The 23,170-nt window shown below is 34.5% G+C and overlaps 1 protein-coding gene across 1 annotated transcript; it reads right to left on the bottom strand.

The window, feature by feature from the left end:
- Positions 1 to 20,522: 20,522 nt before the first annotated feature.
- Positions 20,523 to 22,847, bottom strand: LOC109340947 (hydroquinone glucosyltransferase-like). The gene is made up of 2 exons (XM_019578717.1): positions 22,116 to 22,847; positions 20,523 to 21,453 (listed from the first exon to the last, which is right to left on the bottom strand). The coding sequence occupies exons 1-2, from the start codon at positions 22,768 to 22,770 to the stop codon at positions 20,702 to 20,704; spliced, it is 1,407 nt and encodes a 468-aa protein (XP_019434262.1). The 5' UTR covers positions 22,771 to 22,847; the 3' UTR covers positions 20,523 to 20,701.
- Positions 22,848 to 23,170: the final 323 nt, after the last annotated feature.

Raw genomic sequence — 23,170 nt, 5'->3', positions numbered from 1 at the left:
CTCTCCAATGATTTGATAAAGTTCTAGAATAAAGATGTTGGGATTAGACTTTCCTGTACAACTATGCATACATAATTGATTCAATAACACATATTCATCATACTTTGATTCTTTCACTAACAAAGTTAAAGTAGTGTGACCAGACACTCAACCTATAGTAGAACTACTTTACGTCACTTTTAAAATTATTTGAAACTTTATTTAACAAGATAACGTAACACGACAAGACACAAGACCTATAATAAGGTTACCTCACCTCATTTTAGACAACATAAGGTAACGTGTCAAAGTACTCAGTCAACATCGTATTTTATAGTGCTTTAAAAATTATTACATATTATTTAAAAATACACAACAAGATAAGCTAATATGACATGGCACGAGGCCAATAGTGGGGTTACTTCATCTCATTTTAGACAATATAAAGTAACACATCAAAGCATTCAATCAATAGCGTACTTTACATTGCTTTTAATAATTATTAGAAATTATTTTTAAAATACTTCACAAGATAAGGTAACACTACAAGGCACAAGGCCCATAGTAGAGTTACCTCATCTAATTTTAGACAACATAAAGTAACGCGTCAAAGCACTCAACCAATAGCGTACTTTACATTGTTATTAAAAATTATTAGAAATTATCTTTAAATTATTTTAACACGATAAAGTAACACGACAAGGCACAAGGCATATAGTGGATTTACCTCACCTCGTTTTAGACGACATAAAGTAATGCATCAAAGCACTCAACTTATAGCGTACTTTACGTTGCCTGTTTTAAATCATATTCTTTCATCATATACACCATTTTTATACACTTTTATATAAAATAACAAAAAAAATATAGACAACATTACAAATATAAAGAAAAACTAAACGAAAACAGCGAAAGAAACAGAAAAATAAAAATAATATAATATAATATTATAAAAACAAATAATAAATAAATAATAGAAAATAGGATTTAGGGTTGGGGCTTAAAATTGATTTGGTGATTTATGGTGAAATTGATTTGGGGATTTAGGTTAAAATTGATTTGGAGATTTAGGTTGAAGTTGAATTGGGATTGGGGTTAAAAAAATTAATTTGGGGATTAGGGTTGCCAAAGGGGACAACCCATGTGGCTGGTTGAACGATTGCACCACCGGCGGTGATGAATTGCCTAGGAGGCACAAACCTGCACTACTGGAAGTCGGTGTCGGGAACCGACGCCACTATTCTAGGGACGTGTTGTGTCCCCTTCTCTTATTCGATTTGAGCAACTTTAGAAACCAAATATTTAAGCAGTAATACCATAATGAGAAAGTGGGCAAAATGAAAAAAAATAATAGAATAAGAACCTCTTGTTGTTAATTTGTTGATGGAGAGGATGGGAAAATCAATATTGTATTGTCACACCCTCTTTTTTTCTTTTTCTGGATGGTGAATGCTTTTACTCTACTCTTTTTATCTTCTCAGAACTAGGATTGCCTCTTTTTTTTTAAATTCTAAGTGTAACACATTGGTGCTAACATTAGGATTATAAAGATAGGGTAAATTAGGGTTGCTAAGTGGACCACAAACAAGCTCAATTGCCTCATTCTTTTAATTTTTACTCATCTTTTATTTCTTTTATAATTTTAGGTGTTTACAGTTGCCCCTCTTTACTTGTTTCTCAATAGGTAATAAGAGTAACGAAGGCTACTCAGATTATCATGGTGAGAATGAAATAAAGATTAAAAAATATCTAACATGCGCGAATAGTGAAAGCTCGATGTTAGTGGTTAAAGAGAACGTGAGTGACAAAGGTGATGCTTCATCTTTGACATATGAGACCGCTAGTGGTCGAAGATGTAAAAATGAGACTACTTGAGGGTCAAAGATACCACGCGAGACCACTAGGGGTATGGGTGCAAAGATAGAACCACTAGGGAGTCAAAGGACAACACGAGACCACAAGGGGGCCAGGTGCAAATATGAGACTACTAAGGGTCAAAGGTACAACACGAGACCACTAGGGAGCCGAATGCAAAGATGAGACCATTAAGGGGGTCAAAGGCACAACACGAGACCACTAGGGGGATCAACATGTAGGAAAGACCATGGGAACACACGGATAACGAGGAACGCAGGGTCAAAATACAAAAGGGGTCATAGAAGGGTTAAAGGCACAACACGAGACTAGTGGGCGTCTGGTGCAAAGATGAGACCACTGGGGTCTAAGTCACAACACGAGATTATTAGGAGGTCTGGGTGCAAAGAGGATCACGTGAACGCATGAATAGCGAGGAACTTTGGGTCAAAATATAAAAGGGAACACAAAAGGGTCAAAGGCACAACATGAGACCACTAGGGGTATGGGTACAAGGAGGACCACGGGAAGACACGGATAGCGAGGAACTTGGATCAAAATATAAATGGACCACGGAAGGGTCAAAGGCACAACACTAGACCACAAAGAGGTCTAGTTGCAAGGAGGGCCACGAGAATGCACGGATAGTAAGGAAATCTAGATTAAAATATAAAAGGGACCACGGAAGGGTCAAAGGCACAACACGAGACCACTAGATGGTCTGGGTGCAAGGAGGACTACGGGAACGCATGGATAGTGAGGAACTCTGGGTCAAAAATATAAAATGGATCATAGAAGGGTCAAAGGCACAACACATATCCACTAGGGGGTCTGGGTGAAAGGAGGACCACGGGAATGCATGAATAGCGAGGAACTCAGGGTCAAAATATAAAAGGGACCGCAAAAGGGTTAAGGGTGCAACACAGGACCACTAGGAGGCATGGGTGCAAGGAAGGCCACATGAAAGCATGGATAGCGAGGAACATTGGGTGAAAAAATAAAAGGGACCACAGAAGGGTTAAGGGCACAACATGAGCCCACTACACAGTCCGGGTGCAAGTAGTACCATGGTAACGTACATATAACGAGAAACTCTAGGTAAAAAATAAAATGAAAGGTACCATGGAATGGTCAAAGGTACAACACAAGACCACTAGGGGTTTGGGTGCAAGTAGGAACATGGGATCACACGGATAGCGAGGAATTCTAGGTCAAAAATAAATTGATAGCACATCAGGGTTAAGGGCACAATATGAGATCATTCGAGGTTTGGGTGCAAGTAGGACCACGGGAAAGCATGGATAGCGAGGAGCTCTAGGTCAAAAATAAAAGGGACCACGGAAGGGTCAAAGGCATAACACGAGACCACTTGGGGTTTGGGTGATAGGAGGACTATGGGAACGCACAAATAGCGAGGACTTCTAGGTCAAAATATAAAAGGGACCATGGAATGGTCAAAGGCACAATACGAGACCATTGGAGGGGTTTGGGTGCAAGAAGGGTCACTAGAACGTGCGGATAACAAGGAATTCTGGGTTATATATAAAAAGAGACGACTAGGGGTCAAAGACTCTGGTCATGCATGCATATGACAATGCTAATGCAAATGTTGTAAAAGTAATGTGAAGATGTTTGTAATGATGCATGAATAATATATTACACATATGTGAACGACGTAATTATCATTATGATGTTTGATTGATATGAAATCATAATGCTTCCTTGGTAGACAACAACTAATCAAGACGATATTGAACATGTTCTTTTTCTTTTTTTTTTTCTTTTCGTTTTCTCTTTCTCTTTATTGAATTTTTTTCTTATTTTTTTAATCTGGGAATCCCCTTAGGGTCTGCATTTCTTCCTTACGGAAAAATACATTTGTTCTTTGTTGATATACACCTCGAGACTTAGTTCCAATGGGTTTTGTTTGCTTGAGTCACTAGTGAAAGACATTATCATAAGAGTTACCTGATTATGCAGTTTGAATATCATATTTATATAACTAGAGACTTATCTAAGTGAACATGCACACATAATGTATAGTTGGGAAATGATTAAATTTTCATTTATTGATATTCAAAGAATTTTAATAGGAATGTTGAGTGATATATGTGCTAGGAGAAGTATTGTAAGTTACAAAAATTTGCCCTAGTATAAGGTAATTGTTCATTCATCAATTGATCTCCTGATACAGCTGGATAACTTGACCACTACGTTTTCCTTGTTTGATACTTCATATTTCATTCCATAATGCCCGAAACTTCAACAATTCTAACTTGATGTACTAACATGTGGAAGATTATGGCTTACCCCAATTGTGGTAGACTTTCAAGATAATTGCTATGAATAACCAATTTTTTTCGGCTCAAACTATCTTTCCCAAAAAAGTAATAACTGTGTAAAAATATATTTTTATAAAGGAGGCTTAGTAATGAACTCAGTGACCCAACATGTAAAAAGGATAATCCCAACTTGAATTTTCAAAAGGGTTTGAATGAATTTCGTAACTCATAATGAAATGAGTATTTTCAAAGTAATACTGAATGTCTCAAGATGCAAATTCGAATTAATGATTATTTTTCAAATTTCAAATTTTGTAAAATCAGTTTTTTTTTTATTATTGCCAAACATGGTTTTAATTTGAAAATCTTGTGTAGATGGGTAATTATTGAGAGCTTACCACCCTTGCTTCCAAATTACACAAGAAAAGTTGGTTGAATAACAATTGGCTAGGCATTAGGAGTATTGCATTAAGGAGTGATAAAGTCACATTTTAATTACTAAACATTGCCTTAATTTACAAAATCTTATTCCAACTGGATTTTATTCTAATAATTAGAGGCTTAACGCATTGGCTTCCAAAACTGCACGGATTTGAAATTGGCTAGTGATAAAGAATATTGAATTGGATTAATAAAATATAGCAATTAACATTAAGGGGGTAATAAATCAAATTTTGAATCTGGAATAAGAAATTAACTCTCACACCTTAACTCTCTCCAATGACTTAATGGAAAGATTTTTTTCATAAGATGCAAATTTAGGGCATTTTGGTCATGATGTTTTGAATCTATGCTACACATGCCACACACGAGGGGATGAAAAATCAAAAGCCAAAGCCACATAAGTAGCCACAAAACCCGAAAATACCCAAAGGATTAGAGGCATAACACAAAATTATTGACATAGAGGTATAGAATTTGTTGTAACTCACAGCATTGCTTCATCATTTGAATATAGTATATACCTTTTTCATCTCCACTTATCCTACACAACCCAATCTTGTTAATATCTAACCAGAAAATTACACCCCAAACACCCCCTAAATATCCAAACAAAAAGCCGAAAAATATAAAATCCATTCAAACCTAAAAATAAAAACGCAACAATAGTTGAAAAAAACAACAAAAAGCCTACAAACTTTCAGAGAGGCAGAAAGGATAGTCAGGTAGGACATTGGCAAAAGACAACTCAAAAAAAGCATCATACCAGGTTAGTAATAATACATAGCAGAAAAAGGCATTCATAAGCATCCCTTTAAGCATTACTTCACACCATTCTTTACTCGGACTCATAAATATCCTTTACATTAGTAAATCAAAAAAAATTAGTATCCTATGCATTCATAAGCATTCTTCTTAATGGCTAAATCAGAAACAGATCACTATCCCAATCAGTAAATTGAATCAAGAACACCCTTTTAAACTCTGAAACAAAATCACAATAACACCCAATTGGTACAACGTAAACCACAAATATTACTATGTACCCAAACACCTCTTCACGGGATGCTCCTCAACCACTAACACCTGGCTCTCCGGCGACTCCATTGTCACACTGTGCGAGGAGGCGACGCCTCCAGCTGCCAGAACTCGTCCAGACGCGGGCCATCATCTAGTGGGTCGGGTTGTCCCAAGTCCATGGCCTCGTAGCCACCTTCACGAGTTGCACAGTCCCTTAAGCCATTCGCGCCGCCTAGGTTGCACCACCGCCTCGGCCAAGGATGATCGCGGTTCGCCACCGACCCCTTTTGTTGCCACCCCGTGAAGCTTAGGGATTTCACCAAATCCCTTTTTTTTTTCATTCTGTGTTCGCTGTGTTAAGAAAATGTGATTCAAAATTAGTTAAGTTAGTTTGGGGACTTTCTATAAATAGCCTTCCCTAACTAACATTTAAATATAACTTTCCAATAATAGAAACTTCTTCATTCTTTCCAAATTTTTCTCTGCAAAATCTCAATTCATTCATCATCCATTTTCATCTTCATAATTCACTCACTGTTTCTAATTCAATTCTCTCTCAATACTCTCTGCACTTTCTTTTTCTTTCTTATTCTATACATTGATGCACCAACAAATTCGTATCAAGAGCAAGGCAACAAGATTCAAGATCCTTCATTCTCGAGTGCAATGGGACATAACAGTGGAAACTTTCCAGCAAATCTTCCAGTGCTGGATGGCAAGAATTGGAACCGATGGAGAGTGCAAATGAAGGCTCTAATGGGGTATCAAGAAGTGGATGAAATTGTTGAGCAAGGAGTTTCATTCCTTGCTGAAGGGGCAACTGAAGATGCATAAGGAAATCAAGAAGAAGGATTGTAAGGCAATGTTCCTTCTTCACCAGTGTGTGGACGAGGCACACTTTGAAAAAATCTCAGGTGCTGAAAATTCGAAGGAAGCATGGAAAATCCTTGAAGCTTGCAATCAAGGAGCTGAGCAATTGAAGAAGGTGAGGCTGCAAACATTGAGAAGGCAATATGAATTGATGCAGATGGATGCAAGTGAGAAAGTAGCTCAATTCTTTAATAGAATTGTCACTCATACAAATTCAATGAAAGCCTGTGGAGAAAAGATCTCAGATCAGTCCATTGTTGAGAAGATTTTGAGGACATTAACACCAAACTTTGACCATATAGTTGTGGCCATAGAAGAATCCAAAAGATTAGAGGAAATGAAGGTTGAAGACCTACAGGGCTCTTTGGAGGCACATGAGCAAAGACTCATGGAAAGAGCCATAGAAAGACCTGTTGAGCAAGCCTTACAAGCTCACACAGGAAGAAGAAACTATGTCAGCAAGAATGGATTCAAAGGAAGAGGGAGAAGTAACTTCAGAGGTGGATATTTCAAAAATTCTCAACAAAGTCAAGACAGGATGGACTTTGACAAAACTGAAAATGCAGCAAAAAGAGGAGGTTTTAATCAATGGAAAGGTGGAAGAAGAGCAGTGGATAGAAGGAAGTTAAAGTGTTTCAATTGTGGCAAACTTGGTCATTTCTCAAATGAATGCAAAACTTCTCCTACTGAAAACAGAAGCAGACAACACATTGAAGCACACATGGTTAAGGAAGAGAATCAGATAGAACATGATGAGCAACCTCTTCTGCTTATGATGGTGACAAGTCAGGCTAAAAAGCACAATGATGTATGGTATATTGATTTAGGTTGTTCAAGTCATATGACTGGACATAAAGATTGGTTGGTAAATTTTGATGAAAGTAGAACAAGTACTGTAAGATTTGCTGATAACAGGGTCATCCAAGCAGAAGGCACTGGTGATGTGTTGATCAAAAGAAAGGATGGCAAGCATGCCATAATATCTGATGTATTGTATGTGCCAAACATGAAGAGAAACTTGATTAGTATGGGACAACTGCTAGAGAATGGATTTTCCATGGAATTGATCAATAGTTCTTTGGAAATCTATGACCAAAAGAAGAAGCTAGTGTTGAGAGCAAGCATGGCACCAAACAGAACATTTCAGATCAGTTTGGCAACAATTGAATCTCAGTGCCTATCAGCTATACATTTGACAGAGGATTCATGGCTTTGGCATCTCAGATTTGGACACTTAAACTTCAGAGATCTAAACATGCTAAGAACCAGAGACATGGTTCTAGGATTGCCCTCAATACAAGATCCAAAGAAGGTATGTGAACATTGCCTTATCAACAAGCAACCAAGAAATGCTTTCAGTTCTCATAGTGCATCAAGGGCAAAGGACCTACTACACATTGTATACTTTGATGTGTGTGGGCCATTTGATGTCCCTACACTAGGTAGCAACAAATATTTTGTTTCTTTTGTAGATGAACTGAGCAGAAAGGTTTGGATCTACTTAATCAAATTGAAGAGTGAAGTCTTCTCAACATTCAAAGACTTCAAGAAATTAGTTGAAAAGCAATCTGAGAAGAGCATAAAGATACTCAGAACAGATGGAGGTGGTGAATACACATCAAGAGAGTTTGCTGAGTTTTGCAAAGATCAAGGAATTGTGCATGAGGTGACAGCTCCATACACACCTCAACACAATGGAGTGGCAGAAAGAAGAAACAGGACAATTCTCAATATGGTTAGGAGTATGTTGAAAACCAAGAAACTTCTATACAATTTTTGGGGAGAAGCAGCCACTACAGCAGCATTTGTTTTGAATAGATGCCCCACCAAGAAACTAGTCTATGTTGTGCCATAAGAGATTTGGTCAGGAGTGAAGCCATCTGTGCAACACCTAAGAATATTTGGCTCACTTTGCTATGCTCATGTGCCAGATCAAAGAAGAAAGAAGCTAGACAACAAAAGTGAACCAATGATCTTTATAGGATATAATCCTACTGGTTCATACAAATTGTACAATCCTGCAACCAATCAAGTTGTATTCAGCAGGGATGTACAATTTGATGAATCAGAATCTTGGAAATGGGCACAAGAGAAAGTCACTTCTATGACTAGTCTGCATTTGGATTGGGAGAATGATGAATTGGCAAGGGAGACAGAAGTTACCAATCAGTCAAACCAAGTGCAGCCAGAAAATAATGAAAGACCAAGAAGACAAAGAGGTGTTCCATCCAGACTCAGAGACTTTCATCTATATTCTGATGATACAATCAACACAGAAGGTGATCTGGTTCAACACATGGCACTATTAGCTGATGCAGAGCCATTAAGCTTTGAAGAAGCTAGCACTAGCAAGGTTTGGAGAGAGGCTATGACAGAAGATATCAAATCAATTGAGAAAAATGACACATGGGAGCTGGTACCCTTGCCAAGACAGAAAACTCCTATAGATGTCAAATGGATCTTCAAGGTCAAGTTAAGACCTGATGGTTCCATAGCAAAGCATAAGGCAAGGCTTGTGGCTAGAGGATTTATGCAAAAGGCAGGGCTTGACTACTCAGAGGTTTTTGCACCACTGGCTAGGCTAGAAACAGTGAGACTCATGGTGGCCTTAGCTAGCTGGAAGAAATGGAAACTATGCCAATTAGATGTCAAGTCAGCTTTTCTAAATGGACCACTGGAGGAAGTGGTTTTTGTGACTCGGCCACCTGGTTTCCTTAGTAAAGGAAATGAGGAGAAAGTTCTAAGACTCAAGAAGGCACTCTATGGGTTGAAACAAGCTCCTAGAGCATGGAACAAGAGGATTGACAAGTTTTTACATGAATCTGGTTTTCAGAAGTGCACAGTTGAGTATGGTGTATACATCAAGCCTATAGATCAAGATCAAGGTGCTCTATTCATCTGTTTATATGTAGATGATCTCCTAATTACAGGAAGCAGCCCAAGTGGAATTGAGGAATTGAAGAAGAGCTTGAAAGCTGAGTTTGAAATGACAGACTTGGGAAGATTGTCATACTTCCTTGGTCTGGAATTTCAACATATGAAAGATAGTCTATTTATGCATCAAAAGAAGTACTTGCTGGAAGCCTTGAACAAGTTTAACATGATGAATTGCAATGCCTCAAAAATTCCAGCAGAAGTAAACTTGAAGCTGGATGGTTGTGAAGTAGAGGCACAAGTTGATGCAACCAATTTTAGACAGATTGTGGGAAGCCTAAGGTACATTTGTCACTCTAGACCAGAGATATATTTCAGTGTAGGAGTGATTAGTAGGTTCATGGGTGATCCAAGGCATTCACACATGGTTGCAGCCAAGAAGATCCTCAAGTACTTAAAGGGAACACTGGATTTTGGCATCATATTTCCCCATCAAAACGAAAGGTTTAGCTCACATCTCATGGCCTATTCTGATTCTGATTGGTGTGGAAACATTATGGATAGAAAGAGCACAATGGGGTATGTTTTCATGATCACAGGGGCTCCTATTTCTTGGTGTTCTCAGAAGTAGAGGGTAGTTGCTCTATCAACTTGTGAAGCTGAATATATATCAGCATGTGCAGTTGCTTGCCAAGCTATTCGGTTGTCCTCATTATTGCTGGAACTTGGCATTAAAGAAGAAGAAGTTACTGAGTTGTTCATAGACAACAAGTCTGCCATTGATCTAGCTAAAAATCCAGTTTCACATGGTAGAAGCAAGCACATTGAGACAAGATATCACTACTTAAGGCAACAAGTTGCAGAGGGCAGAATCAAGCTCACTCATTGCAGCAGTGATCTTCAATTGGCAGATTTAATGACTAAGCCATTGAAGATAGAAAGGTTCAAAGATTTGAGGAAGAAGATAGGAATCCATGATTTGTTGCAATGATAGATTTGGATTGATGTTAGAAGGGTTTACATTGAATGTATTTTGAGATGTAGTTGTAGAATTTTTGAATCATGGGGGAATGTTAAGAAAATGTGATTCAAAATTAGTTAAGTTAGTTTGGGGATTTTCTATAAATAGCCTTCCCTAACTAACATTCAAATACAACTTTCCAATAATAGAAACTTCTTCATTCTTTCCAAATTCTTCTCTGCAAAATCTCAATTCATTCATCATCCATTTTCATCATCATAATTCACTCACTGTTTCTAATTCAATTCTCTCTCAATACTCTCTGCACTTTCTTTTTCTTTCTTATTCTATACATTGATGCACCAACACGCTGGAGGGGGATAACATCAGGTTACCCTATTTTGTTTTCCTTTTAATCCATTACATTACTTTTTACTTTGTTTTTTATTTAAGACTAATGATTGTCCATTAAGCCTTGTTTGGGAATGGTGTTTTAGGGAGGAATGGAAGGGAAGGGAAGAGATCGTTTTGGAAAGTCTTTCCCTTTGTCTATTTTTAAAGTTCTCACAGTTTGAGGTATTTTGGAGATAAAATGTCAATATAGTTAAATATGTTTAGTAATAATATATAATTATATATTATTGTTCATTTCTCCTTATTAATTAAACTTTTAGGGGAAAATGAAAAAATCTTGTATTATCATTAGTTTACTTTCCTTCATCTAAACTTCATACTCCCCCTAAACAATGGAGAGAATTTCCTATATTTTCTCTTCTATTTCACCCCATTCCTAATCTTTTAATCCATCTCATTCCCTTTTCCTCCTAACTCCCAAACAAACCCTTTCATTCCTTAGTGATTCGGATTTGTCTTCTTACTAAGTGATACATTAGTCTCACTTTTCTAGTAGATCAATAAAAAATGGTTTTTTTTATATAATAATGTAATTAAGCGTTATACTTTTCAATTAATAAAAAAAGGTAGTGACATTGGTAATACAAAAATATTTTTATTTGGAATTTAATAAGAATGTTATGTCTCGTATCGTATCATTATTTCCCTTCAAGTCGAGAAGTGGTTGTGGTCATTAGTATTGTATCTATTATTTATCAAAGTGGAAAGGGGTAAGTGACCAATGTCAACACTTTGTCTATTAATTCTCATTCAATCAACTTTAAATAGTTTCTAAATTTCATCTAAAACCATCCAGCAAACAATTTTCTACAAATAACTATGTAATCTTGATTTCCTATTGCTAGGGTATCATTTTATTACGGCGGACATGATCCTAATATCTTCCCCAATCTGTAATCGACTCCCAAACTCAAAACTCTGATTCAAAAGACCATTTTATCCTAAATTGGGCCTTATTTAAGTATTCTACGTTTTAACCGCAAAAAATGTGGTCCCAACTTCGAAAGAGGTTGTGTAGCCGAAAATCGAGACATGACTAATTGCCTTTTGATTGTCCTAACTTTTACTTAGGTTTCCCTTCCGGGTTTTCAAGCTAACGGGCTTTGATTCATACCCTAATTTTTGTTCAGGTTGCTCTTTTGGGTTTTTAACCTACCAAGTTTCTCATTTATAGCATAATTTTTGCTTAGGTCGCCCTTTCGGGTTTTCAACCTAACGTGTTTCTCATTCATACCCTATTTTTTGCTTAGGCTTGCCATTTTAGTTTTCAACTTAACGGACTTTTATTTTATTTCAAGTTTCTATTTTTAGGCATAGACACTCTTGAATGCGTCTGTGTTCATAGGTTTGGGTAAAACATTTTCATCCATGTCTTGTAAGACTAGAACAAGTTACAAAATTTTGCAAAAATTTTGCCCTAGTATAAGGTAATTGTCCATTCATGAATTGATCTTCCGAGTTGGTCGGATAATTGGACCATCGTGTTAGCCTTGTTCGATTCTCCCAAGAACTTCCTATTCCATCTCACAATGCTCGAAACTTCTACAATTCCACTTGATACACAAACATGTGAAGGATCTTGGTTCGCCCATAGTGTGACTGACTCATAAGAAAAAATGCATTTTTATTGCCTTAACTTTTGCCTAGGTCGCCTTTTCAGGTTTTCAACCTACCAAGCTTTTATTGATACCCTAATTTTTGCTTTGGACGCTCTTTCAGGTATCTAACCTAATGTGCTTTCTCATTTTTCATTTTTATTTTCCTTTTTTAGGCATGAAATCTCTTAACCGCATATGTTTTCACATGTCTGGGTAAAACGTTCTCATCCATATCTTGCAGGATCACAACCCCTTTGAGAAAACATTCTTGACAATGTAGGGACCTACATAGTTTGATGCATATTTTTCACTCGCATCTTCCTGATTTAGGATAATATTTTTAAGCATTAACTCCTCAACTTCCAATTCTCTATGATGAACCTCCTTGTCAAAAGCTTTCGTCACTCTACCTTGGTATGATTGACCATGGCAAGTGGCTATCAACCTTTTCTCTTCAATCATGTGCAATTGCTTATACTTGAGTTTAACTCATACCGACTCTTTTTGTTTTGCGTCCATCAACACTCTTAACAAGGGAATCTCTACTTCTATGGGTGAAACAACTTTCATTGCGTACACCATTGTTGTCTATCATAATTTCATGGTGTCCAACATATTCATCCTTTAGGGATAACTTATAACTTATGGCTGCACCATCGACTAAAACATCAATGTGAGGGATGAAGAAATCATCTTTCAAGCTTGCTTTGTTCAAATTTCTGTAGTCCACACACATTCTCAGCTTCCCTCCTTTCTTAGGTACTAATACCATATTAGCCACTCATTCTTAGTTTTCCTCCTATTGTTTCGTTACGTTTTCTATTATTTCTCGACCCTCTTCTCCATCACCAAACTCAATTAGATCATTATCAGGTATCACAAAATAATCAATTGATAAATATTCAAGTACCCTACAACTAGACAAAGTCTCTACAAAATTGCGATATGTGTATTAATATGTGAAACTTCAAGGAAAGAAAAGGGACACGAAATATGGATGTTCGTAATGATATGGAAGAAATGTAAATATATGGGAATGGACATGATAAAAAGTGGAGTGATATGTGGAACATTGGATAGTCATTCAAATTCACTAAGATATTATCTCAAGTAACATAAATATAAGTCCAAATAAAATTCAAAGCACATGAATTACAACATAATCAAATAATTAATTTAATGCAACTACATCAATCATCGGCTCAGACTGCCAATTCTTTAAAAGTTCATTATCTTCAAAAGGATGTATATCGTTGTTCATGAATATGTTGCATTCCTCCATGGTATTGATAGTAAGGTGGAGATAATGATCAATTAAGTCATTTGACATGACTTTTCTTCTTCCCACTCATCTATGTTGACACCTAACTTCCATCATTCTATGAATTGTTACCCTTCATTTTTGTTTGGGCTCTGGTGTCGAAAATTTGAATTTGATTAGCGTTATTTTTCCTAGGTTGTACAATGATTTCAATTTCAAATTTTTAACTCCCAAGGAGTTTCGTTTAAAAAAATTTATTTTTGAATTATTGAACTATTTCCATTATCAGACGAAAAACTTTTACATAACACGTTGTCTACCCCCACAATCATTTTCTAGGGTTATAACCTCTCTATATCGTATAATGGTTGACGACAATCATAAAGAGAGCATGCAGACTCCATAATATGGTTGCATCTGTTCTGTTGAGTATTCATGGTCTTATGATATATAGATTAGACATCATTAATTCAATAAAGGATCTAAAAAATAATAATGTTAGTTATTTTCGCACATGTGTAGGCAATAAATGTATCATTTGATGAATGCACTTCACATAAGTGATGTAATGAATGTTTCACTAACATGAATGTCGTGTGAATTCCCTCATATTCTTTTCATGTTTTTTTTTTGGAACACGATATGCATGAAATTGAATGATTAATTGTATGAAAAAAATTTACATTGGTGCATGACATGCATGAGTGCACATATGTAATGCAACTTTTATTCTTTTGTTTTATACATGAAATGCATATAGATGCTACTATGAAATGATTTATTTTAGTTTATGGAATGATTGTTTTCCTTTTTTTTTAGCATGACATGAATATAGATGTTAGTATGACATTAACTTTGTTTTACATGCATGAACGCCAATATTAATGCATTTTTTATACACGACATGCCTATAGATGCTACTATGATATGATTTTTTTTCTTCATGAGTGCATGATATGCATGTGGATGGAATTATGAAATGTTTTTTTGTGAGCTTTCCGTCATGGCATAAAGATACACAAGTGCAGTGACACCCTTACACTACTCAAGCTCGTGAAATGGTGAGTCACTATGATCACGCGATATAAATTTTCCCTACTTCATGACAAATATGAAATAAATAGTAAAATAATGTATTCTATCGTGTTCTATACAAGGGTATTTGATCCTACAAGTTTTGTTCACGTCTAAAGGGACACACCCTAAGGGGAAGTTTCAAGGTCCATATATGCTGAATTTGATGGTACTGGACTTCCCCTAGGTCCCCGGACTGCTGTCACTAATGGAAGGTGACGACTTGAATATCATAAATATGACACGAAGATGTACGAGACACCATGGAAGTCATATTGATAATAGTCAGTAACAATCTGAGTGATACATCAGTGAAATATCGAGGTATGCATGGATGCCCAACAATGATAAGTCAATGTATCCCTAAGAATAGGTAAATAGGTCTAATAGACGTCCGAAGGAACAATACATGATGTGTGAAGTGTGTGTCTAGGATTTTACAAACCTCAACAACCAACAATGCACAAAACCCAATAAATCATCCCAAAACCTCCACATGTCACAAACATGCAGATTCTATATACAACGATTAGATATATACACATAAGAGTAATTAAAAGAAAAACAAGTAACAACAACAAAAATAAAAAGGATAAAATTAAAATTATGAACAACATATTCACATAATTAATCATAAACGACTTGACTCTCAATTATCCCTAGTGGAGTCGTCATGCTATCGCCACCTCACTTTCATAGGCACAATAGGAATAAATGCAATAGGGTCACCATCGATATTTTTTAGAAGGAAAACATGAAAAACCAATTTAAAAATAAGGATGAATATGCTCGTAGAGAGAAATTAAGTTAGAGAGACGATTACAGATGAGGTGTTAAACACCTCACACCGCATGTTATAAAAACGGTAACAAGATCAATCACATGGATATTATTTCAAAACATTAATTTTACCCTCATATTATTGCACAAAAAGAATGACAAAAAAGATTTTCATTTTTTTGTGTCTGATAGGGAAATACATGCTCATACGTATCTCTAGCTACAATAGAGAAATCAATGCTACATAGTTCTTCATGAAAATAGTTGATTAATCGATATACTTTTATTTCATTTCATTTTTTATTCATATAAAACTAACAAGATAAGATGGCGCGACAAAGTACTAGTCATATAGTGGAACTACCTCACCTTGCCTTTGACAACATAAAGTAGCGCGACAAGGCACTCAGCCTATAGTGGAACTACTTTATGTCACTTTTAAAATTATTTGAAAATTTATTTAATAAGATAAGGTAACACAACAAGGCATAAGACCTATAGTGAGGTTACCTCACCTCATTTTAGACAACATAAGATAATGCATCAAAGTACTCACCCAAAAGCGTATCTTATATTGCTTTAAAAATTATTACAAATTATTTAAAAATACTTAACAAGATAAGGTAACATGACAAGGCACAAAGCTTATAGGGGAGTTACTTCATCTCATTTTAGACAACATAAAATAACGCGTCAAAGCACTTAGCCAATAGTGTACTTAACATTGCTTTTAAAAAATATTAGAAATTATTTTTGAAATGCTTAGCAAGATAAAGTAACACGACAAGGCACAAGGCCCATTGTGAGGTTACCTCATCTCATTTGAGACAATATAAATTAACGCGTCAAAACACTCAGCCAATAGCGTACTTTATATTGTTTTTAGAAATTATTAGAAATTATTTCTAAAATATTTTAATAAGATAAAGTGACACAACAAGGCACAAGACCTATAGTGGGGTTAGATCACCTTTTTTTAGACAACATAAAGTAACGCGTCAAATTATTTAGTCTATAGTGTACTTTACATTGCATTTTTTTAGATCATATTCTTTCACCATATACACCATTTTTTATACACTTTTATATAAGAAATAAAACAAATATAGAAAAAAACAAATATAAAGAAAAGGTAAACGAAAACAGCAAAACATACAAACAAAAAAACAGAAAAATAAATATAAGAAAAAAGAATATAATATAATATTACAAAAACAAAAAACAAAAATAAATAATAGAAAATATGATTTAGGTTTGGGGTTTAAAATTGGTTGCTCAAAGTAAGAAGCCAAATACTTGGTTGCTCAATGTAATTAATACAAATGAACTTAAGTAGAAATACCACAATGGCAACTTGAGCAAACAAAGAAATAATAGAAGAAGAACCTCTTATTGTTACTTTATTGTTTGAGAGGATGAGAAGACCAATATTATATTGTCACACTCTCTTTTTTCTTTTCGGGATGATGAATGCATCCACTCTATTCCTTTTCTCTTCTTAGATTTAGGATTGCTTTTTTTTTTTAAATTCTAAGTGACACATGGATGTTAAAATTAGGATAATAAAGGGAGGTTAATTAGGATTGTTGAATAAGCCACAAACAAGCTCAATTGTCTCTTTCTTTTAATTTTTACTCATCCTTTATTTTTTTATTTTTTTTTTTTAAAATAGTTTTAATCCTTGACAAAATTGGATGTTTACAATTATCAATATAGATCTATTCCTAGTAACAATACAAATAACATGAAAAATGTGACATATTGATATAAATCTATTTTTAGTAATTATACCATTAGGATGAGCTATTACAAACCAGATATAGAAAAGAACTTGGTCATGCATTCACAATGTAAATAACATACTAAAAGGGTGTTAACCTCAAGTAAGCATAAGGCATAAAATAGCTCTTAATGGTCATTAGAACCAAAATGTATATACATCAAGTTAATATTACATCTAATCCTAACAAGGAAGAGGTTTAGTTACCCATTATCATGGTTCCTAAACACAAAGATTGAAAAAGAGATAAAAACTTATAGGAGAAGAAATTACCTCATCAAACAGTATAAATCAACCCCTCTGACATTTTCCCCTTGCTTCTACACCTTAACTCAATCTAAATGGCCTAATAAAACTAAGAATTATGAGTACAAAGTGTTTCCCCTCGAATGTGTGTCTAAAACCACAAATCTAATCCTTATTTAGAGAGTCTAAAATCTACAAATTTCGCTTAGTGCAGCAGTGGCGTTGAGCATGGCGCTTCGCCTAGCCTTGGTTGTCATTTCACTTACACAAGTTGCGCCAAACACAACACATGCACTAGACAAGATTGGCTTGATTCGTTGGGTGAGTTTATTCCACGAAGTGCAACTAATTTTTGCTCAACGCAATGGATGCATTGAGCGTATATTCTTATGTTTGTCATTGCACTTAGTGTGGCCTTTGTGTGTTGTTAATTTTGTTGGGCATGACTTCTGCATTGAGCTCATACCTCTTTTGTTTGGAAACTTGACTTTTGCATTGTTTTCCCCAATTTTAGCCTGCATAAACACTCTAAACTATAAATTTAGAAAGATTACATAATGTATCAAGTTAGATAGCATACTTGTGATGTTTTGAATAATTCTTGAGCTAAAAGTGCATGACAGATGATGTTAAAGTGTGAAATATTGGCACTTATTAGGGACCTTAAGTTCTTCCTTGGGTTGGACATAACTATGAGTATGGCAAGGATTTTAATAAATCATTGAAGTATTTAGTAAAGATAGTTTCATATGTTGGTTTGCTACCTTATAAACCATCTCTCACTCCTATGCTTGTTGGAACTCACTTATATCAAGATCCTAGTAAACAATATCTAGATCTTGGTTCTTATAGAAGGTTAATTGGAAGATTCATTTATCTTACAAACTCAAGGTTTGATTTTAATCTCTCTTTTAATCAATTAGCTCAATTCATGGCTATGCCAATATGTGTTCATCATGATGTTGTCTTTTGAGTAGTAAGATACATAAAGGGATCACCTTTCATTTAACTATTCAAATGACACTCATTTAACTATTCATAAAATGTTTTCATAGAGAATCAACCTATAAAACTATAACTCCTCATGAGTACTTATGTGAAGACTTAATAAAATATAGAAATAGCTTCATATGTTGGTTTGCTAGATTTTAAACCAGCTTTCACTCCTATGCTGGTTAGAATATTCTTACATCAAGATTCTAGTAAATATTATCTAGATCCTGCTGCTTATAGAAGGTTAATTGAAAGATTGATTTAATTATCTTACAAACTCAATGTCTAGTCTTGATTTCTTTTTCATCAATTAGTTCAATTCATGGCTATGCCAACATGTGTTCATAATGATGATGCCTTAAGAGTAATAATATAATAAAGGGATCCTATGCTATGGGTATTTCTTCTCCTCAAGTTCCTCAACAAGTTAAAGCTTATAGTGATAGTGATTAGACAATTGTGCATATACAATAAAGTCTATAACAAGATATCGTATTTATCTTGGAATTTCTCTGATCTCTGGAAATCAAATAAGTATGTGATTGTTTGAAGAATTTCTTCCGAGGCTGATTATGGAGTTTTGACAATTGGTACTTGTGAAATCAAATAACTAACATATTTGCTGAAGGATTTAGATGTTCCTTGTATGTCACCAACTTTATTGTATTGTGATAATGAATTTGCAATGCAGATTAATTCGAAAACATTATTTCATTAAAGATCAAAACATATTGAGTTTCATTGTCACACTATAAAGGAAGAATGCTCTCATGGATTGATTAAACTTCTTCCTGTCTTATCTCAAGTTCAACTTGTTGATGCCTTAACAAAGTCAATCAGTGCTAAGCAATTTGCTTCTATATTCATCATTAGAAGAGCAGCCAAAGCAAGGCCAATGGTGCTTACATAAATGAGTAGTAAAGACAAAGGAAAGAAGTCATTGGTTGACTTGTACCACAAATAACTACACCGAGTGATTATTAGCCTTTGATAGAGGTTGATGTATGTCTGATTATTTGCCCATGGATGATAAGAGTTAAATATTTAGTTCGGTAGGTTGTTAGTTACTTGTACAAGAAGAGAAACTTTTGGTATATTGTATAATCTATTGATTTCATTCTTCAATAATCATCTTTTCAATTCCAATTCACATAACTTTCTCTCAATCTCCTATCTTTCAACCTTGACATTGTAAAGCTCGTCATTCTTCTTCTTTGCCCAAGCCATTTTTATGTGGGGATTTAACTATGAGAAGTATATTAAAATTTAATAGGGATATTTAATTCAATTGTTATATTATTTGTTATCTTTTAAATTCTTAAACTGTGTGATTGAAACAAGTACTACATTACTCACCTTGGTTTCTACACTGTAAAACGATTATTCCCGTATTGCACTAGCACTCCAATTGATTGATACATGTACATTTAAATACAATTTAATTCATTCTAAAATATCTCATTGTCAATACCAAAGTTAGCCTGCCGGGGGACATACGCATGAAAAAGTCAATGGACCACACGTGGTTGATTGAATGCTGATACCAAAGTTTCTCTTCTAGTGTCCCAAGAATTATCGTAAAATATGTCAAAAAGTTGAATTGGGAAAGCAACATGTAACCATAAATCTTTTTTGGTATGGGAGGGACTATTTTATTTTTCGATGTGAATTTTATACCACAAGGGATTATTAAGCAGTTTTTTCTATAATTTTAAATTTTGAACCACTTTAATCGTAAATAGTTAATTCATTTTGAAATATATAATTACCATTTTTAACAAATATTATTCCTAAAAATTAAACATTTCACCATTTGTTTTTCGGATGACCTAGTTATGTCAGAATTATCAAAATTATGTCAGAATTACACCACACTATGTCAGAATTATCATTCAACAGCACTAATTTTTTGTATTTGATAGCACTTTCGAACATTATCTATATAAGCACAATAGAATGTTGGGTATGATGAAATAGTGCAGACACATACACTATTATATCTAATACATATTACTGTTTTAGATTATATATCAATCAAAATTGTGATTGTAATATTATGTCGTGAATTGTACTTACCTCAATAGTATTTCCTGTAATTATGAAAAATATAATTTAATCACAATTATAATTATAATTTAAAACATTGTATTTAAATTTACCATGCAGGTCCATGTAGAAAAACCTCTAAGAAATTACACAAACATCACTTTAAAAACAAAATAAAAGCACAAGTAGAAAGATCCAAACACAAACAATTTCATAACATTTATTTTCCTAAATTCCACCAAAATTTTCCCATTTGGTAGCCAATTCAGACATAGTATGTGTTGATGAACCATCTTCTTTGATTGCATTAGCAGCAGCATCTTTTAAACCATTCATTCTTTTCCTAATTTCTTTACCTTCAACCCCTTCAATCAAACACTTTATCACCTTTGCAATTTCCTCCTTTTCTACTATACCATCCTCATTAACTTTAGGCCTCAATGCCACTTTAAGACCATTAGTTAACATCACTGCATTCATTCTTTGCTCTGCAAAGAGTGGCCATGTTATAAGTGGAACTCCTTCTTGCATGCTTTCCAATATTGAATTCCAACCACAATGACTTAAGAATCCACCAACAGAATTATGACCAAGTACTTGTATTTGTGGGGCCCATGATGGCACAACTAAACCTTTATCTTTTGTCCTTTCCAAAAACCCATTTGGTAAATATTTTAAAGGGTCATCATTTTGAGCACCTAGGTATGCAGCACTACTTGAATTACTTGGAGCTCTCAAAACCCATAAGAATTTTTTATCACTCAATTCTAAACCTAAAGCTAGCTCATTGACTTGGTCTTGAGTGAGTGTTCCACCACTTCCAAATGAAACATATAACACAGAACTAGGTGGTTGGTTGTCCAACCATCTTAAACATTCTGACCCGTTCTCTTCAATGGTTGAACCTTTTTGTGTAATGGGTCCCAATGGGTGAAGGCTCATCTTGCCATTTAAATTCTCTTCCAATGCTCTTATAGTATCTGTAGTATTTTTTTTGTAGAAGATGAGATAATAAGAGGAATCACATTTTAAGAGAATGACATAATAGTAGAGAAATGAGAATAATAGGATGAATTTTTTTTTACAATGATTTTATTATTATTCAACATAAATTTGGTAGTGGTTATAAATATACTCTACCACATAAATTTAGAGTGATATAGTATTACCTACTACCAAGAATAAAAATTTCACCTCATCAACTTTTGTAGATTTTTCATATATTACCTACATACTTTTTCATAAACTACCAGAATAGTTTAAAATCTGGACCGTCAAATATTCATATATGGCCTGTGGCAGTATCTTCATCTAATATGCCACTCTCTGGTCTCGTAGAGTACCTAGATTCCATACTTTTAAAAAGTTCCCAATTTTCATGCTTTAGATCTAGATACACTTCTCTACATAAACTAAAAAAACCTTGAAAAAATCTTTAAGAAATCAATTGAGAGAAAGTATATAGAAAAATGGTCTATTTGAATAAACTAAAAATACAAGTTAATTTTCCTAAACAACTTTTTTCTTAATTTCACAATAAACATTGCCCTTAAATTAGAAATCCATTTTTTCCTTTAATACCTCAAATTGATATATAGGTGCATGAAGAATAATCTAGGTGTTGAATCAATATTTTCAATACCTGGTTCCATTTGCAAGAAGCTGTTTAATAAGATTCCATCAGCTATAGTTATTCCATTGGAACGTTCAAGAAAGTTTTTGTAAGCATCACTTGATCGATTTTGAGTTGCAGAAGGAAGATCTTGACCCAGAAGTGGAACACAACCTGGCATCTCTATGGGGTTTCTTAATTCTTTATATTCACCTGAAACTTCTTGATCCAATTTTGGCATGTAGAGAAAAAGTGACAATGCAAAAGCTGAACCAGGAAAGTAAATAAAGGACAAGGTGTTGAACTCTTTAGCAAAAACCAATGTTTCAAATGCAAAAATATCTACAACCAAAGAAGCTAGTGGTGCATTTGAGCTCAAGTTTTTTAGTACATTTTTTATTGATGGAAGTGAGAGAGTAATAGTGCGATGCAAAAGGATTCCAGGGTATACTCCTTTGGGTAAATCTTCTTTATTTATTGGAGGTAGAAAAATTGAGTCTATGTTTGAAGGAAGAGATTCAAGGTATGATTTTGAGTTATTTGGAAGTGACCCAAGTGAGGGAATGATGCAGGTTACATGAAAATTTGGGTGTAGTTGAATAAATCGTTTGGAGAACTCAACTATTGGAACTAAGTGGGTGAAACTTGGACTTGGAATAACAACTATGTGGGTTGATTTTGCCATGGAAACTTAACCTATGTAGAAAAACTATTAGTTGCTCGAATATAAGGATTTATATAGAGAAATGTTTGGTTATTATTTAATTTAATCCTCATTCACATGCGAAATATAATAGTATAGTATAAGAGTCAAAAGTAGTGCTCACTCTTTTCTTTGTTGTTGTAATGTTCAAACTTGAAAGACTACTAAATGGGATATGATTGGTGCAGTTAAATGGAGAACTGCATCACATCTTACCCTTAATAAATGATTAATTATATAAGAAAAAAATAATTGGAAATAGAATTAGAAAAGAAATATATATATAAGTTTTATACATTATCATTGCTAATATAAATAAATGGTAAATAATATATTAATTAAGTATATATTTTTATAGTAAAAATATTACACTCTTATGAAC

Source organism: Lupinus angustifolius, unplaced genomic scaffold (genome assembly GCF_001865875.1).
Source record: "Lupinus angustifolius cultivar Tanjil unplaced genomic scaffold, LupAngTanjil_v1.0 Scaffold_289, whole genome shotgun sequence".
Classification (NCBI taxonomy): domain Eukaryota; kingdom Viridiplantae; phylum Streptophyta; class Magnoliopsida; order Fabales; family Fabaceae; genus Lupinus; species Lupinus angustifolius.
The sequence above is the reverse complement of the archived record's forward strand: the minus strand, read 5'-3'. Positions and strand labels throughout refer to the sequence as shown.